Source organism: Rousettus aegyptiacus, unplaced genomic scaffold (assembly GCF_014176215.1).
Source record: "Rousettus aegyptiacus isolate mRouAeg1 unplaced genomic scaffold, mRouAeg1.p scaffold_m13_p_11, whole genome shotgun sequence".
Taxonomy (NCBI): Eukaryota; Metazoa; Chordata; class Mammalia; order Chiroptera; family Pteropodidae; genus Rousettus; species Rousettus aegyptiacus.
Genome location: NW_023416286.1, coordinates 29,078,906 through 29,097,265, shown reverse-complemented (window position 1 = coordinate 29,097,265; position 18,360 = coordinate 29,078,906). Strand labels below are relative to the sequence as shown.

At 34.4% G+C, this 18,360-nt stretch overlaps 1 protein-coding gene across 11 annotated transcripts in view; it reads left to right on the top strand.

Moving 5' to 3' along the window:
- The window catches only part of TENM3 (teneurin transmembrane protein 3), a 766,204-nt gene that overhangs the window by 666,001 nt on the left and 81,843 nt on the right, over nt 1–18,360 (top strand). For all 11 annotated transcript variants that reach the window (XM_036228685.1, XM_036228689.1, XM_036228687.1 and 8 more), the window contains one exon: nt 3,206–3,391. In XM_036228685.1, coding sequence (XP_036084578.1) covers nt 3,206–3,391 — 186 coding nt within the window. The remainder of the gene's footprint in view (nt 1–3,205; nt 3,392–18,360) is intronic.

Below are 18,360 nucleotides of genomic sequence, written 5' to 3'. Positions count from 1 at the left end.
GGAAGCCTAAGCAAAAAAAAGTTCTGTACAGGCTCATTTGTACTATTGAAAAACCTCTATTGAGCCCATAAATATAGATATTCGACCTTTGAGTTTTATTCCTTGCTCTCCCTCCCTCCCTCCCTCCCTCCCTCCCTCCCTCCTTCCCTGCCTTTTCCTCTGCCTCCCTCATCTTTTCACCATACATTTTTGGGGACAGACAAGGTTTGTAATATGTTTAAACTGCTTCATAGAAGTATTGATTGATTCATATAGCTTGAAAAAAAAGAAACTTAAGTAAGAAAATGCATGACTGCTAGAGCGAATTACATGCGTGAGATAAATAAGGGTTAAAACATGAAGTGGGTGCTGGATTATAGAGGACCTTGAATGTCTCGCTAAGGACTTTGAGGAAATCATCCCCAACCAACTTTTATCAAGCACAAGTTTATGGCATTATTTTAAATAAAACATTAACTTGTTTTGTCTTCTGTTCTTAAAAATATATTTTATAATTACAGTAATGAAAATAGACATTTAGTTATTTCTGTTGTTTTTATTTATTTACATTTCCAGGTTTTATACTAAAAAAAAAATGCAGCCCCCAAAAATATTCACATAAGTTTATAAATATAATCACTTGCATGTTTAAGCTATGTACGTAATTCCAGTCTCATGTCTCCACCATTAAGATACTCGTAATAATACTAGTTATAAAGTCATACTTATTGAAATATTGTTATTCTAATTTGTTTCCCACAATTATCCAAGTAAGAAGGAAATAGCGAAAAAGCCCCTTTTTGCGTCATATAAAGTTATTTAACATTACCTGAATTATTTTATAAAGGATTATTTCTGAATTATATAATTCAAAAGGTAAGTCAGTCTTCTTCATACAATGAGATTGCTATGAATAGCAAAAGAAGATATAAAGGTTAATCAAGAGATTGAATTGGCTGCCAAAGCCACATATTTAGAATAATTTGTTATGCTGATGTAATGATTTTGCTATTGGAAAATCTAATTATACCTGTATACAAAATGACCGTCTAGTCTTAGTAAAGATCTTCATCCTATTCATCTTTGTATCTTCGTGCAAAACAGAAACTTAACATATATTCAACTCTCAATATACAGAGTCGAATAATGAGTATAGTACTCTGGAAGAAAGTCATTTAGCACTGAATAAACATTGCCTCTAGCTGCAAAAAAAAAAAAAAAAAAAAAAAAGGACAGAAAACTTACTTAGAAGGATGAGTGAAGATCTCAAAAAGCATATATTCATCCTGGGAAAATATCTGGATTCATGTGCCTCAAATTTATCTGCTTGTTACACAATTCTTTTTTCAGGTTTACCAAAATATTGTTGTTAATTTACATTTGTGATTACAAGTTTACTAGCAGGATAATTCTGAATTTCTAACTAACTGAATTCTAAAGCAAGACATTTTACTGGCTACCTCTTCTGCTGTTGTGGAAATGACCTTCAGATATCTAAATTCAATAGATTTCATACCCAAAGAAACATTTGGTTAAGCTGCTACCAGAGAAGAAATGAATTCTTTCCATCAGAAAGTTTATAGGTTTGAAAGCAACAGAACTTTCCTCTATCTTCATCAGCAGTTTGTCCATTAATTAGCCCTTCAATTCCACTTCAATTAAATTAACTCTAATTAATAAGTTCATTACAAAGATCGACACACCTTGCTCAAAGCTAGTGTGCTAAATGCTGATAAACACTTTCACCCTAATGAAAAATTGATTAGATGGAATAAAAAGGGTACCTCAGAAGGAAACCTTCTCTTCTGGAGCCGAGCTGACGTTCTGTTCCTCTGAAGTTAATCAAACCATCTTAGATCTCTTAATCAAAATTTTAATTCAAATGAGATAGAAAATGTGGCACAAAAAAAACACATACCTCTCTCTTCCAGTTAATAGTTCACCTGTTTTTTATAAGAAATGTTACAACTCTCATAGTGCCTTGATAGAGAGTTTAAAATTCTGCAGCACTCTGAGACAGAATTACAGTGTCTAAGAGGTGTTATTTGGGCAATGAATGGGGAAAATAGGAACACACGACTACATAAACAGTTACCATTTTTTTTTTTTAATTTAAAAATAAGGTTGTAGTACATTTTCTGTTCATTACAAATGATTTCAGGGTTTTAGTGTTCAGCATTTTTATTACAATTAAACAGTAGTCTTGCAGTCTTAGTAAAAGAAAATAGTTAATTTTATTTAACTTTATATGTAGAGAATAAAAAATAAAATACCCTTCAGAGTTTTCTGTCTCTTTTTCAGTTGGATCTAGTTAAATAAAACTTTTAAGAAAACTTTTTTTTAAAAAAAATTACTCTGATACCTGAATTCTTTTTAAAACCTAACCTATTGTTATAGCTTTTGAAGTCATTTGGTCACTGTGTTCCTTTCAGTATTTCTAGTAATTAACAAATCTTGTTTGTCAAATGACAGAGTCAATAATTATGTGATTAAACTGGTTTTCCACTCTGGTTTTGCTAAGCAACTTGTATCTGTCAACAATAAAAATTTATTGAATAGGAAAAACACTATTTCTTTTATTTACCCAGCATGTCTATGTTTCAGAAGCAAGCTAATGTGCATGCTACAATAGATATTTTTTTAATGAAAGTTTCTGAACATTTCAAAAATTTAAACTGTAGGATTAGAAATAGCCCCTTTTTAATTATTGCTATAGGGGTGAAATCCAACTCCTGTTAGATGCCTACTTAGACACTGAAATATTTCATTAATTTTATATTAATTTGGAGCAGTGTATATATGTGTGCATGTGTTATAGGCTGCCAAAAGATATTTTTGGACATATGTACGTATCTGTATTTTTCTCTCATTATAAATCATGTGTTCTGTTTTGTTAGTAGCCTGTATGTTTGTGTATACACACACACATATATATATACATAATGTAGGAAGTTATTTATAACAAAATTGTCATGTGTATTTTATGCACAATTACAGCAGCACATAAAATTAAATGATGGACAAAATAAGTAAACTTCTACCACTTACATTCTTAGTAGTTGATGCTGAAATTTATTCAGTATATGAATACTGAGGAGTTACTTTCAGTGATGGCGTTCTTCACCTTCACAGATTTGAGTTTAAGATGGGGCAGTGCTTGCTGAGTCTCCTCCTCACTTTTCATTACTCTTCTCTCCTGTTCTATTTTCCCTTTTTTTCAATACAGAAATATGTTCTGTGGACTGTGGCTCACACGGTGTTTGCATGGGGGGAACTTGTCGCTGTGAAGAAGGCTGGACGGGCCCCGCATGTAATCAGAGAGCCTGCCACCCTCGCTGTGCCGAACACGGGACCTGCAAGGATGGCAAGTGCGAATGCAGCCAGGGCTGGAACGGAGAGCACTGTACCATCGGTAGGCGAGCCGCACTTTTGTATCTATCCTCCAGCTACAGTGAAAGTGTTTGCTGTTTTTCTCCTTGGAAAAGCTTATTTCTTCTACTTAATTTTTACTCATCTTTCTTAAACAATTATTTTTAAAGTAAGGTTATCACTTTACAATAGCAATTTAGTTCTTTTTGGAACAGCTGTCACAGCATGAAGTATAATAAATTTTTTTTTGCAATGGCCACAAAAATTGAGGCACAGAAGATGATTTCGTTTCTCTCTTGTAAATAAGCTTGCACTGAAAATTACTTTTTAGTGTTTCATAATGCCATGGCATAACGGCAATATTATTTGCTTAAAAAAAAAAAGTCAAAATATGTGTACTTTTTGGCTTCTATAGATTCCAGAATCATATATCTTTGAACTTGTTGATACAGTCGAATATCTAAAAAAGAGGTTTAACTTTTTATGACTTTATTTTGTAGTACCACAAGAAATAAAGTAGATTAAAATGCACAAGCCTAGCTGTTCTTAAACAAATTTATGCACTTTGCGTTTCTGAAAATATGATGATGTTCCTGAAATAAAATAATCAAATAATTGTTTAAGGTACAAATGTTAATACATAAATGGTATTTAGCACAGATACAGAAGTATCCAAAACATATATAATACCATATTTTCAAGGTATTCAGGATCTTTGCTTTTATTATTTGAGTCACCAAAATTAAGACATTTAATTAAAGAAAATACAAGTCAGTACAGTTAACCCTTGAACAACACAGTTTTGAACTGTTTGAATAACTTACATGTGGATTTTTGTCAATAAATGCCTGTGCTATTTTCCTCTCTGTGGTATACATTGTTCTGGGCCATTTTATATAGGGGACTTGGGCATCCACAGATTTTGGTGTGTGAAGGGTCCTGGATCCAATCCCCTGAGGATACTGAGGGACAGCTTAAGTTTTTGGGAAGTCAGAAATTATATGCAGATTTTCGTCTGTTCAGGCATCGGTGCCCATAAGCCATGCATTGTTCAAGGGTCAACTGTAATAGATTTCTCCCTCACTTCAGCGAAAGTGTATAATCTTAATTATAAATGGCACAGTCTGGCAAAAATTTCATAATTTGAGGTATGGCATTTCTCCACATGGTTTTATGTCTGTAGTGTAAAATTTGGTAAAGATGTTAGGGGGAGTCTCAATATCTTAAAAGTTTTCTTCTTTTACTGCATCTGTATTACAAACGTCACTTTTCTGCTCACAGGAACTAGTTAGCCAGGAATTTTGTCATGGGAAAATTGAAATCACGTGCATCTTGTAAATTGTTATAATTGTATCTTTATAAAACTTGTTTCTGACCTTACCGACATCCCTGACATTTGTTTCAAGGGTCCCACTACCACCCCTGCATTTGGTGGCCCACTAGAAGGACGCACAGGGGCCAAGGTAGTTGTGCCCACAGCTGTAGTAGGTAATGAAAAGGGAAAAGACCCGTCAGGCGGCATCTGGAGAATTCCGTGCACAGGCTTCTTGTGTTCTTTCTCTGCCACCAGGAGAGGTCACGTGGAGCATGCTCCCTTCTCCAGCAGTGAAGTACATCAGCATGTGTGCAGTGTTTCTGCCCAGGGAAGCCCATTGGAGACTCAGAGTTAGAGATTTTTGTTGGGGCTGATCAAAGAGGTAGCCTCTGTCAGCCACAACCACCAAAATTCCAGACTCTCAGAAGAAAGGCGGGTATTTAGTGCTTCAGGTGAGCAAAATCACCTTATCAGTGCAGGAACATCCAGCTTTCCAGATGCCAGCCAAAGGCCAGACCTGCAAACTTCTACAGATCAGGCCTACTGTGTTAACTCTTACCTGCAGAACATTCTTAGGATCTCACTATTGGATGTGAGCTGACTGCCTACAGCTGGGGCACTGTGTAGTTCTGAGGTCACCTGCAAAGTACCTACTCACAACACTTGCAGTTGGCTCACCCCACCATTCTGATGTGGCTTCCCTCTCCTCTACTCTCTAAGAGAGGCTTCCTGTTTTTCACGAGAACTACGTTGATGCAGAAAAAAAGTTGACAAGTACAATTTGTGTATCTTTCCGTGGACATACGGAGAACAATATGATTCCCCCATGACCAAGCAGCTCTGTGCTCAAACCTCAGAATGCCCACATACCACAGGAGGGCGAAAAAACATGGCTCTAATCATACTACCTCACATGTTGTGACCCCACTATCCCCAAACCCAGTCAGAAGAAGTGAATTGATTCCAGCTGGAGGGAAGTTTGACTGCATGTTTCCTAGGAAGCACAACAAACACATCCACATATAGCTTGGAAAACCAGGAAGTATACCGTAAAGTTATCCATGGGACAGATTTAACTTGCCAGCCAACAGTTACTAAACACATCATTCTATTGTTGTCCTCGCTGACCTTGGCAATGTTACATGGTTCGTTTCTCAGAGTTGAGCTGTTCTCGAACAACTTTTCTGTTGTCTGGCAACAAAACGAGAGTTTTGTTTTAACATATCTTGCTGTGATTGTTAACAATTCCATTTCTATTGTTTTGTTTTATTTTGTTGCTTTTGTACTTCATATGAGTAACAGTGTGGAAAGAAAGGACCTGCTTTATTTAAAAATAAATCCTTGAAGTGAACCTTTTACAAGATATAGAGAACCTTTAAATCATTGTTTTGCTCCTTCATACTGTTGGAACAGTGATTCAAATTTTGGCATGCAAAGATCCCATTGCTTTTCTCCTGCCTCCTTCCTACTTGTGTATGTGTCCACAATGACGCCTAAGGGGCCATTTTAAAAGGAGCCTCTGTGAGCCACTGATTAAACAACCCAGGAAACTGTGGTACATTTTCTCACTGAGGACAGTTTACTGTGCTGTGCATTTCCTCTCAGTTTCCACACTTAGGCGTCTGGCAGAAAGAAGCTGCCACTTTATAAAAGAATACTCATAAATCAGCAAGATTTTTTTTCTTTTTCCATATTGTGTGCCATCTCATTGAATACAAACAGGGAGGTTAATTGAAAGAGAGATAGAGGAGAAATTAAACAGTTAGAAGCAACCAGAAGTTCCCAATAGAAAGCAAAGAATATTCTTCATTAGTCATCTTACTGTCTTCATAACTGTTCATGCTTTCATAAAACCGTAGGCATTTTGATAGTAAAATAGTTTATGAATTTACAATATTCACTGAACACCCTATCTACCTGAAAGAATTCCGCCCTGATATTTTTATTAGTGTGTTCATATTTCCTCTCGTTATGAATCATGTGTCCCAAGTTCTTCTTTCCTGTTAGACTTTGACTAATGATGTATGCAGATGGAAAATGAAACACAGGGAAATCTACTTTTAGCAATATTATGATTAAAATATATATTTTTCCCTTCCTCCCCTTGTTGGGCCCTTTTGTAAATAAAGAGAAGTTACATGATTGAACCACATCAAAAAAGCACTAGCAATTATTACTAATACAATTTAATAGTACTAGCTCAAGTGTAGATGCTCATCTACCATAATGTCATCTTACAGTATGCCACCATCCCATAAAAGGGTCAAATGATTATCATACTCATATTCCTACCATTGCTTTTCATTAATAGGAAAGATAAGAATATTTAGAGGATCCAGAAGCAAGTTGAAAATATTAAATATAATTAGTTTATAAGTAATAGTTGATATAATTTGAATATTATATGGCTATCTATAAAAAAAAAAAAAACTTAAAACAGTACCGCATGGTGAGAGTTGAGGTGGATCAAAGTCAAATATGTGAACCAAGTGATACTTGTCTTGACCTAATTCAATAAGTTCACTATTGATGCATTTAACTGGAACCGGAATCTATAATTACATAAAGGCAACTCATTTGGTTCGGCTGTTTCTTTTCTTCTTGCTTAAGAAAAGAATGGAGAACTGCCTTCTGACTGGCCTGTGGCTGGAGTTGGTTGGCCATAGGAGCACTGCAAATGTCATGTCAGTCTCTGCTGGACAGATGTTTGTAGGCAGAATCCATGACTTTTAAATGCAATGCTAACTTAACATCCTAGGCACTGATAAATCCTAAGTACCAAATTTTGAGTATTACTAACCTCTGGCTTCCTCTAAGAACTATTCTTTTCAGCAGTTGCTGAAAACAATCGCCTCTATAGACATCTATCTGCTTCTGAGAGCATTGGAGGCTATAGGTCACATCGTGACCTGAAATGGTGGGGTTTGGGGGGCACTGAATTTGAATAACACATTTGTTGTTATTTGCCATAAGGGGTTGTTATGAAGGTAGAGAAGGCTCACACCTCTGTAGAGGCTGATTGGCAATTCCCAGTTCCCCACAGACAAAAATGGAGAAAATGGACTTAAATTGTTTAAATGTTGGTTGCATATAATGAAGAACCTCAGGTTGGAAAACATTTAAATCCTGGAACAAGATCCCAAAGAAATTTTTGCATCTCTATTTCAATAGTTTTAGCAATGCCATCATTATTTAGATATGAAACACTAGGGTTTTTGTTTTTGTTTTGTTTTTGTGTTTTGTTAGTTTGAGGAGTATTTTTATGAAGGGAGTATTTTTTAACTTCTTTCTATCCTTTAGGTCTCTTGAATAGTGTCCCTTACTGAAGTACCCCTTGAGATCTCTTGCAGTTATAGATTTTAGTAATAATTTCTGCTTTATTTGGAAAATTAGTAGATTTAAGCTTGGGGTTCCTTTTATATTCTCAGTTTTATTCAGCTTTTATTTTTACTTTTCCTGTCGCATTTGCCTGCCTCAGTTACTTTTCATTTGATAATTTATTCATTTCTTTATCTATTAAGAAATTATTGATCATCTCATCTGTGAAAGTTGAATACTACTACTTTTGAAAGTTAGTGTAACACAATGAAAAAAATGCATGTGCTTAGAAATTTTTTTAAAAAGATGTTTTCAAATCAGTTCTGTGACTTATTTACTATAACATATATACTGTACTTAACCCAGTTGTTTTTTTTTTTCAAATATAAAATGGATATAATACCTATCATGAGATTTTGAAGCAGAATATCCTACTATTTAAGGGTTTTTGGAATTTGAATCCTTGCTGAACCATTTATGTAGTATGTGACCTTGGTAAGTCATTTTACCTCTCTGCATATGTTTCCTCAATATGAATATTATGTACCTCATAGGATTGTTAAAATCAAGTGAAATACTAGAATGTAAGTCACTTATTAAAATGCCTAGCAAATAGTGTCCAACAAATTAGAGGTTCTAATTTGGTCTTAAGAATATATGAGACAAACCACAGCCCAGACAATGTTTAGGGTGTGAAGTTTAAAAAAAAAGAAAAAAAAGATTAAACAAAATTTCTATCTAATGAATTTGCTTTCAAGAGTTAATAAACTTCCTATTTCATTTTTTAAAACTATAACCTAGTCTCAGAATGAGTATGGCTTAACAAGCAGTTACTGAATTTGGGGTGAGGGGTTGGAGAGGGTTGCCTTTTAAAATCATGATGATGAAAGAATGGGGGAGCCTATTGTGATATTTTTCTTCTAGTAATGTCTCAAATGCAGAGTTGTTTTATCGAGCTACATCATTTCCATGTACTTTCAGGGAATTCAAATGGAAATTTGGCCTAGGGGAAATCCTAATTCCTTTAAGCTACAAAAGACCAGCTATTTGTTTTTATTCTAATTCTTTAACACATTGGGAAACAAGATCATTAATGATCACAAAGACATGCTCTGTTTGTTCAGACAAAACTTAGACATACAGTACTGATCGTACCTCTATTAAATACCATGCTTGTTCTGGGCTTTGGGATGTTGGAGATTAGAAATTGAAAATGAAATACACACAGCCGGGGAGTTGTCTACTAAACAATATGGGAGTAAAGGAGAAAAAGATCAAAACTATACCAGGGTGAACATACTTAGTTTCGTTGATCTATAATAAATAAAAATTTATTAAATAAAAATGGGATCAATTATATGGTGATGGAAAGAAATTTAACTTTGGGCAGCAAACACACAGTGCAATATACATATGGTGTACTATTGAATTGTACATTTGAAACCTATATGATTTTATTAACCAATGTCACTCCAATAATTTTAATAAGAAAATAGGTGACGATTTTGAAAAGAAATGACCACTCTGATATACAGTCACTTAGATTGCAAAAACAGTGTTCTTTGTAACTTTTGTAATGTTCCCAAATTGGGATTCATATTCTTAATAATATAGAATATGAAAATTCTAAAACTTTCTTTTTACATTAATTCAGACTTTGTAGTTCCCTGTTGACAATTGCACATTACACCTGCAAATGATTGCTCTGAGAAATATTTGGCTTCGCATCTGTCAGTGTGATGCAGTAGTTAAGAAAGGGGTCTCTCTGGTGCCACCTACCTTGGTCCCTCCCTGATGGGGCTTGCGATATATTTACTATGAAACTGGTGGAGCTGTAGCATCAGGTCCCCTCACTTGCACAGACCCCCCTTATAAGATCTCAGAGACCATGGATTTATAGGATTTATATGGTCATACATTAAAATATAAAACGTCACATATCAGTTAAGACCTTTGTCTTTTTCCACTCCACCTTTCTTTCCATCACACTTCCTTGTGTAGGATGTCACTGGGGTGACTGGCACATACTCAGCTAAGGAGAAATTGAGCTGGGGGCACATTTAGTTTAGATGTAATTGGATATATTTATGAGGTGTGAAGTCATTGCTGCCTGTGGTTGTATTGCTAGCCATCCAGGAATGTTCCCACCACCCACTGACTCACCTAATCACATGAAAGTACAGGGTCAGAGATTATGTGAAGATATGAACTTGTCCTGTGGAGCCCTGTACCCGAAATAACTAGCTAGTGGAGCAGAAATAAGGTTTGAAATGTATGGAAGAAGTTAAGTCTGTAGAAAATTCTTCTTATAATCAGATATATTGTAAAATGCCTGATCAAAACAGCAGTTTGTTCCTGTCAGAAAGATACTTGATCATGGAACTTATATGATTATAAACTTGCCATAATTTTCTCTTTCTGATGAATAGTTTTTGAAGAATTTATCAGAATTCTTGTATTTTTAGGGCACAGACCTGTAATAGTACTACAAAATTTAGTTCACCAGTGTGGGAAGTCACATCTGTGAATCATATGAACGTGCTGAGAAAAGAATTCTTGCTTAGACAACATGAAGTACTGATATTGAGAAAGAGAGCATAAAATTCATATAATATTCTACTATGAAGACATCACAACAAAGTGGTTAATGAATATTATCAATTCAAAGAGTATTTAAGATTAGTTTATTTTACAATAAAAAAGGCTTCCAAATTTGACAGTAATGCCAAATATTTACATCATTACTAATAAATTTTGAAGCCAAATAAAACTTTTCTAGACTATCAATAATGAAAACCATATTAAACAGTCACATTGAATAAAGCCTGAATTAGCTTTCTGTTCTCGTCATAGAAAATATTACAAATTCATTATCTTATAAAGAGGCAATCAAAGAGTAAATAGAAGCCAAAAATATATGAAAAAGTATTTATTTAGGACATGTCAGGCACTTAATTAAAATTTTAATGGTTTCTCTGATATTTATGATCTTTATCAGCTTAAAAATTATAATATATTATGATTTTTTTCTCATTCTAAATAATTACTTTTGTACCCAATTTCACATCCATTATTTGGTATTCTTTTTCTTAAAGAGAGCCCTCCAAGTTATATAATTTCAGACCTCACAATATCTGATCTTCCTCTCTTCCCAGCTCCGTTACTAGATAACTGTGTGTATTTGGAGACACTTAGGCTCTCTGTGCCTCCGTTTTGAAATGAAAATAGTACCTACCTCATAGAGTTGCTGAGAGTATTGAATGTCTTGAAGCCTGTAGAAGAGTACTTAGAAGAGTATTGGACACAAAGTAAACACCGTATAGATACTTATTGTTACTGTTGTTGATGCTAGAGTTTTTGGACTAAAATTAATGAAAAGTTGATTTTAGTGGCTGTGACTAATTCTTCCCTACTGAGTCTTATCTTTATGCAGAGGACTTAGCCAATAGAAAAGCAGGAGTGCATGCTAGATATGGAAACCACTACTTCCCTCCACTTCCTGACACACTAAAAGTGTGGACATAGATGCCTCATGATCCGTCGTACATTGTGGAGAGTGGGTCATCAGGTGTCAGTAGGCATGGAGTTGAGAGGGCAGACATTCTCTTAAACTGACTTAGTTGGCAGTGAAAATCCAGACAGGCTAAAAAACCTCTCATGAAGTATGCAAAACAAGAGAACTTCTTAAGATCCTTCCTCCTCTGCAGTCCCAGTGACTGAGTCATTTGATGTGACTGAGAGGATGGCGATTCCTAAGAGAACTCTTGAAGCCCCCTTCAGAGGTCACAGAGTATCACCCATGTTCTGAAAATCAGGCTGATGTTTAGATGTCTATTTTTTCCTTTGAGATAACATTACTATCCATTTGGGTCCTCTCAATGTTATTTTTTTTTTCATTTTCGTCTAATTTATTCAGTTAACAGTTTTATATACAGTACTTTATCCTCTTTAATCCCCTCAGAATTGGTATTTTTTAAATGATGTCACATAATCTCTAAAAATGCAAAACTAGTTTCTCTGACCTTCATAAATTAAATGACGGAGGCCACATTTTGTTCAGTTGTCAGTGCTTTCCCTACTTGGTTTCAATATTTTTTAAACTATCACAAAGATAATGTCTATTTTGCTAGTCAGTTAAGAATATTTCGTTTTGTTTCACTTTTGCGAAGAAGTGCTTGGATAATTGCTGGTGTATTGTTTACAGAAATGGTAACTAGCTCACTATTTTGCTAGTTAAATTAATTTACCTTTGAGTGTTTTTTCTCTTCACTAAGTAAATCATTCTTTTGTATTCATTTATTTGTCTTTACATATACCAATTTCAGGATAAGAGGACATGAAGTCATGGGTTCACTTTAGTAGTAGCCAGCACTGCAGGCAATGGAAGATCTGAACTTTAAGCTAAATTAGTCTTTCACTCAGTGTTCAATAACCTGTTGAGTGAGAGAGTAATTTAGTGGTCTAAACTTGAAACTTTAGTAAGTTTGACTTTGTTTCTATCATATTTTATTCTTAAATGCCGCATGTCAAAGTTTTTGAATCACTCTTAATTTCTACTAACGTTGACAAGCCATATCCTATGAAGCTTGAGTTGCTAATTTCGACTCTTCTACTACCTTTTTGTGACGTGCCTTGCAGATTTAACTTTGTAGCATTCCATCATCCCTTATCTTCTTAACCTGCCTGCATGAGTCATATCATGTTGCAAGAGCCCTATTTAGAATTATATCTTCAAATCAGACAAATCCTCAAGAAAGTCTTCACATAACTTTTGTACCTGATTTGCAGTGTGACCTTCAGTAAAATCAGAGTCTCCAGGGCCATCCCGATAAATTATTCTCGTCATATTAACGATTTATTTTCCTAGGCATCGTTTCTTTACCCTTAAGAATGGGAAAAAGCGTAGGCATAAACAACTTTTGCTATTGACATTAGATATTGAGTCTCCATTTGCTCTGCCCTATCCTTCATGCTGTTATTTATCCTCTCTGAAAAGAAAGGCACAGCCTAAAGCTGAGAGAGAGCTTAAAATCACATGGAAGCCGTGCTACTGAGAGATAAATTTCAGTGACAGTTGTATTGTTTTGGGAAATGTGTTCTATACTTTGGAAAAAGGGCATTTTTAGGACTTCTAAACCTCAATTCTAAATGTAGGCAATTGTTTTGTGGGTGGATATATCTGTATTTAATATATATCTTTCCATTTAGTTGATTGACACATAGCCTATGAGGATGAGAGTTTTGAGTTCTTTTGAACAAATATGTTTCACATACTTTAGAGTCATATGATAATGAATTCTGTACTATAATAGTTATTTGTGCACAAATTTTCCTTTCTGTCTCCTCCTGTGGTATAACTTAGGTCCCAGTAACTACTATAAATTAAGTTTATTCCTGTTCACTTACTGTAAGGCCCACTGGCTTTAGAGGCATCTGAGTTCAGAAAAAAAAAAAAAAATGGAGAGTTAAAACCACTGTCATTTTTATCAAATGGGAGCAGTCTATAAGAAAATGTATTGTTTTGTGATCACTTAGGTGTCGTTGAAACATGCCTGATTTCTTTAGGCTTGATAAACCTGATTCTTTTGTTTCTTACTGTCTTGTTTTTTTTTTTTCCCCCACCATGAACGTAGCGGTTTTCTAGATAGTTTTTCAGTCTCTAAAAATAATTTACTGTGTAGGTACTCTGTGTCTTAGGGAAACAATATATAAGCTATAATTATTATCCCCCCAAAATTTTTGAATCTGTTAATTTGAATTAAAATGTTACAGGCCATGACAGATTTTTAAAATATGAAAATACCATGACTAGGAATTCTCATTTGCTTCTTTAAACCTCATTTCTCATCTTAAGTCAATTTTGTTTTTTAAAAACTTATGGAGAGACGTGATACCTGAATAGAAACCAACTAAATTATATGTCAAATTTGTACTATATTGTTTTATTAAAAGTCTGCCATTTTGTTCCTTTACTTATATACTATACAGTATCTTTTTCATTTTGGAACATCTCATTGGCATGCATCTTTTAAAAACAATTTAAGACTTTAATTTCCACCAAAATCCAGGATATAGGAGGTTTTAAAGCTCAATTGACTGAATATACAATTTAATCAGAAATAAAGATGAAAAACATTCTTTTCAATTCTTGCCAAGTTCATCAGAAGGCTATTATTGAGAAGTTTAGGTCCATGGCATTTGGGAGTGAAACCAGGTGCGAAATAATATGTTGTCAGCAATTTTGCAATATTAGCCAGGAAGAGAAAAACTGCCAGGCTATAAATATGTCACATTCTTCTTAAAACTCAAGCCAGGTAACTGTAGAATGCCAACCAGCTAGCCAAGTGTTAATGTGAATTTTAAGTAATTTTCATTATATGCAGAAATCCTTATTACCCTAGTGGAGTAAATAAAATCTTAGAATTTTTCAATCATTTTAAGGAATAGGAGTATTCCTTCCCACAATGGTATCTTTTCAATGGTGAATCTTTTCAATGGCGGAATATATCTTTCTTGTTTCCTAAATATGACGAGTTGGAAATAGCCTCTTTTCATCATAAAACAGTTCCTTTTCCACCTACTTAGTTTTAAAATACAAGTTTGGTTGTGGTGTTCGTCCATACAAAAGCCATGGCTTTTCTCCCTTTTCATATTTAACATATAATATTCACAAATTATATGTGAAGAGAGCCAATCTTTTTCTATTGCTCTTCCTCATGATGGGTTCACTGACCCTCTCCTTTTTGAGTGCCTCTTTAGTGAAACTGGAAAACAGCTGTCTGAAATATGGCTATTATTTCTGGGGTTTAACAGACATGTGCCTTGGATAAATTAAGGAGCAGTCAAAGGAGGTCCATAAATATGAATACTTTGCCAGCTGCTTTTCCATTAAGCTCTGTTGGTTGAATGAAATTAGGAAATAATTATGTTGGTGGGGAATCTACTATATCCAAATGTAATATAATGTCTTCCTTTAACAACAGGGCCTAATTTTTTCCTATACACCAAATTAGTTTTCAGGGCAATCTACATTGCAAATTGGCCGATTTGCATTAAAACTATGCCTACTTCTTCTGATTTGTCAACACCTCTTTTTTTAAAAAAGTCTTTAACATTAAGTATGGGTGGGTAAGACCATCTGCTTGTAGAGCTTGCCTGCAGCTCCATCACTTAACACATGAGACAGGTTACAGCTGTTTAATTGTTGTGGAGCTGAATGATTATCATTCTATCCAAAATTAATATTTATATATGTATGCATAGAAAGCATGTGGTTAAACATAAGTGATCTAATTGTGAATTAATGGCATTAGGTATTCATTAATTAGTCCCCACATGAACAATGAAGTGTAAAATAATGCTTTTCACATACACTCCAACTCTTGGCATTTAAGATGAGTCCCTGTAGTGATTATTATGCATGTGCGTGATCCACTCCAAATACATTGGCATATGCAAGGGGAACAAAATCACCATGGAGCTGCCATAAAAAGCAGAGAGAAAACTATCCGTGTGGTTATCACACATACCCTAAGTCTTTCCTCCCTCCAAAAGCATTATCCTCTGAACTGTGACCAGCATAGATACCAAGCCACATAGTAAAAGCCTGGATGTGCAATTAGGATTCATGCACCAGCATGTCACCCACGGTAAATGGAAGCAGCTACTGGGAAAGCTTTGCTCAGCCAAGAGCAGGTTTCGTCCTGTACTTAGGAATGATAACACACAAACATACATCGCTCTGCCACAAAAGTTCGCCATGTATATTCCATCACATCTACTTAGTAGATTTCCTAATGAAAAATACAATTAAAATTTCTTAGCAAAATTGGGATATAAGGCTAGAGATATGCATATAAAATATGATATTTAAATTGTCTTAGTTCCCAAGTATTTACTATAAAAGTAACTTGTATTTCTGAATTTGTAAACATCATATGAATATTTATACAGATATTTACACTTCTTTAGAAAATGTTAATTGACCTTGCTTGGATAAATTACTAAGGCAGGAACACAAAATATATAAAGACCCATTGTGATGTGTTCTTTTTTCCAAAAAACTGAATTACATTTTGATTGGGAATTGTGCATCTACATCAGCAGAGGGTTTATGTGAGATGAGGAATAAGAAAACTTCCTGACACAAAAGTGGAGTTGTCTCCACTCTGGGAACTGGCCAGTTCATATGAAGAATATTCCCATTAAAGGGAACGTAACTCGAGGAGGTGGAGCGTGAGGGGGCTTATCCTAGCATTATTGGGGTAGAGCGAATTTCATGGCTTATGAAAACAAATCGTTGGCAGTCCCTAGCTCCTCTGCTTAATCAGATTTCTTCCATACGTCATAGTCACCAGCTACTTCATGAGTTTGTCCTTTTTGAACTGTCTTTATTAATAAGATGAATTAATAATACCTAATATTTATTGAGTGTTTACTATGTGCTAAAGCACAATGCAGAGTTCTCTACTTACATTATCTTATTTAATCCTCGCAACAGCCTTATCAGGTAGAAGCTATTAAAATCTCTTTTGAGGGAACCTAGGCTCAGAGAGGGTACATAACTTTTTGATGGATGTACAGCTAGTAAGTAACAGAAACAAAACCCAAACCCAAGTGAGCCATTCCCAAGCCCATACTCTTAGGCACTAAACAATGTCACTTCCTAAATTACTTTTTAATTGGTGCATGTGTGTGTGTGTGTGTGTGTGTGTGTGTGTAGTGGAATAGGTGAAATTTAATTTTTTTGCCTGTAATAAAGAGAAACGAATATCTGTATACCTGTCAAAAAAGATTGAATTATCATAGAAACAGATCTAGTAATAATGATGTCAGTGATGTCTTAATAATAACATATCACTTTTTGTATTCAGGAAAATTGAATTATAGCTGGTAACAGGACTCAGAGTTTGCCAAAATAAAAATAACAATTACAACAACAAAAAAGAAGAAAATCAATTTATACTATGAAGGAGTTCAGAAATTTGTTAACTAGTTATTGAAAACTCTACATAACACTTTCGAAAATTTAAATTTACTTCCAGTTTTTTTGGTCAGCTGATATTATTAGTAGGCTGAATACTATGTACAGACATTGACCACTGAAAACGCAGAAAGTGGGTACATGACTTGTATAATCAGTATCAACAGCTCATGAAAAAAGGCTCAGAAAAGTTTTGTGCCCGGAATGAAAGTAGTAGACATCTGTGCACACTCTCAATCACAATTAGAGAAAAATTATTCTCTCCGTACAACACCTTTGAAAAGAGCTATTTATCAATGATTTTCCCAAAATAAATTATAGTTTAACTTAGGTGAGTTAAAGGATAGTTCAATTTTGTTTATTTTCCCAGAGATCATCAAGAAAACTAACAAGAAAAAGACCCCAGTATATTTTACACAATTATTTATGTCTTATTCTATAAATTTTTCTTAAATATTAAATTTTATGAATAAAAATAATGATATACAAGAAACTATAGTCATTAATATTGGCCAAATCAATAGATCATTTTTATGGTTTCCTGCCATTGTTAGTACTACACAGACACCATCAATAATTGTTATAACCGAGTTATCAAAATGTCAAAGATCCAAATATTTAATGTAAAATTTTTTGCATTATAATTTTTATTAATGTTAAGAGCTGTCTCTTGATAATTTAGTTTCCAAATTAGGGTACTAAAGAATACCTGATTTTTTTATTAAGTTTATTGGGGTAACATTGGTTAATATATTTATATAATTTTCAGGTGTACATTATAATTTGACATCTACATATTCAATTTGTAATTACCACCCAAAGTCCAGTTTCCTTCAGCTATCATATATTTGATCCTCTTTACCCACTTCACACTCCCCCTACTGATTTTTTTTTTAATCTAAGAAATCCCAAAACAATCTGTTTTTGCTTATGTTATTCAGTGAACTCAAACAGGGAGTAAAAATCTAAAGGTAGACCTGGCTTACTAACATGTTTGTGAATGGTCCAGTGGATAAAATCACGCCATGTGCAAAGACTACCACAAAACTCAGGTATCACGTGCCAAACAATAGTCATCTTTTTCCACAGGCTGTGCACACGCCAGCATCAGCAAATATACCCTTCTACATCGCGTGTTCCTTTGTTACTTCCATTACGTAGATATAGTCTACAATGAGGCATGAAATTCTAAACTGAAGGAAAATACCAACATTATTCTAACAGTTGTCTGTTCAAAGCTCTGCAACTTATAACAGCACTTTTTCAGTAGTGCTGACTTTATAAAATGTGGTTTATCTCAAAGCACCTTTCCCATAGAATACAGATCTTTCTGGGCTGTCTTAAATCAGGAAAAATATTATTTTATTCTTTTGTAATGTCTTGGTATAAATAACGT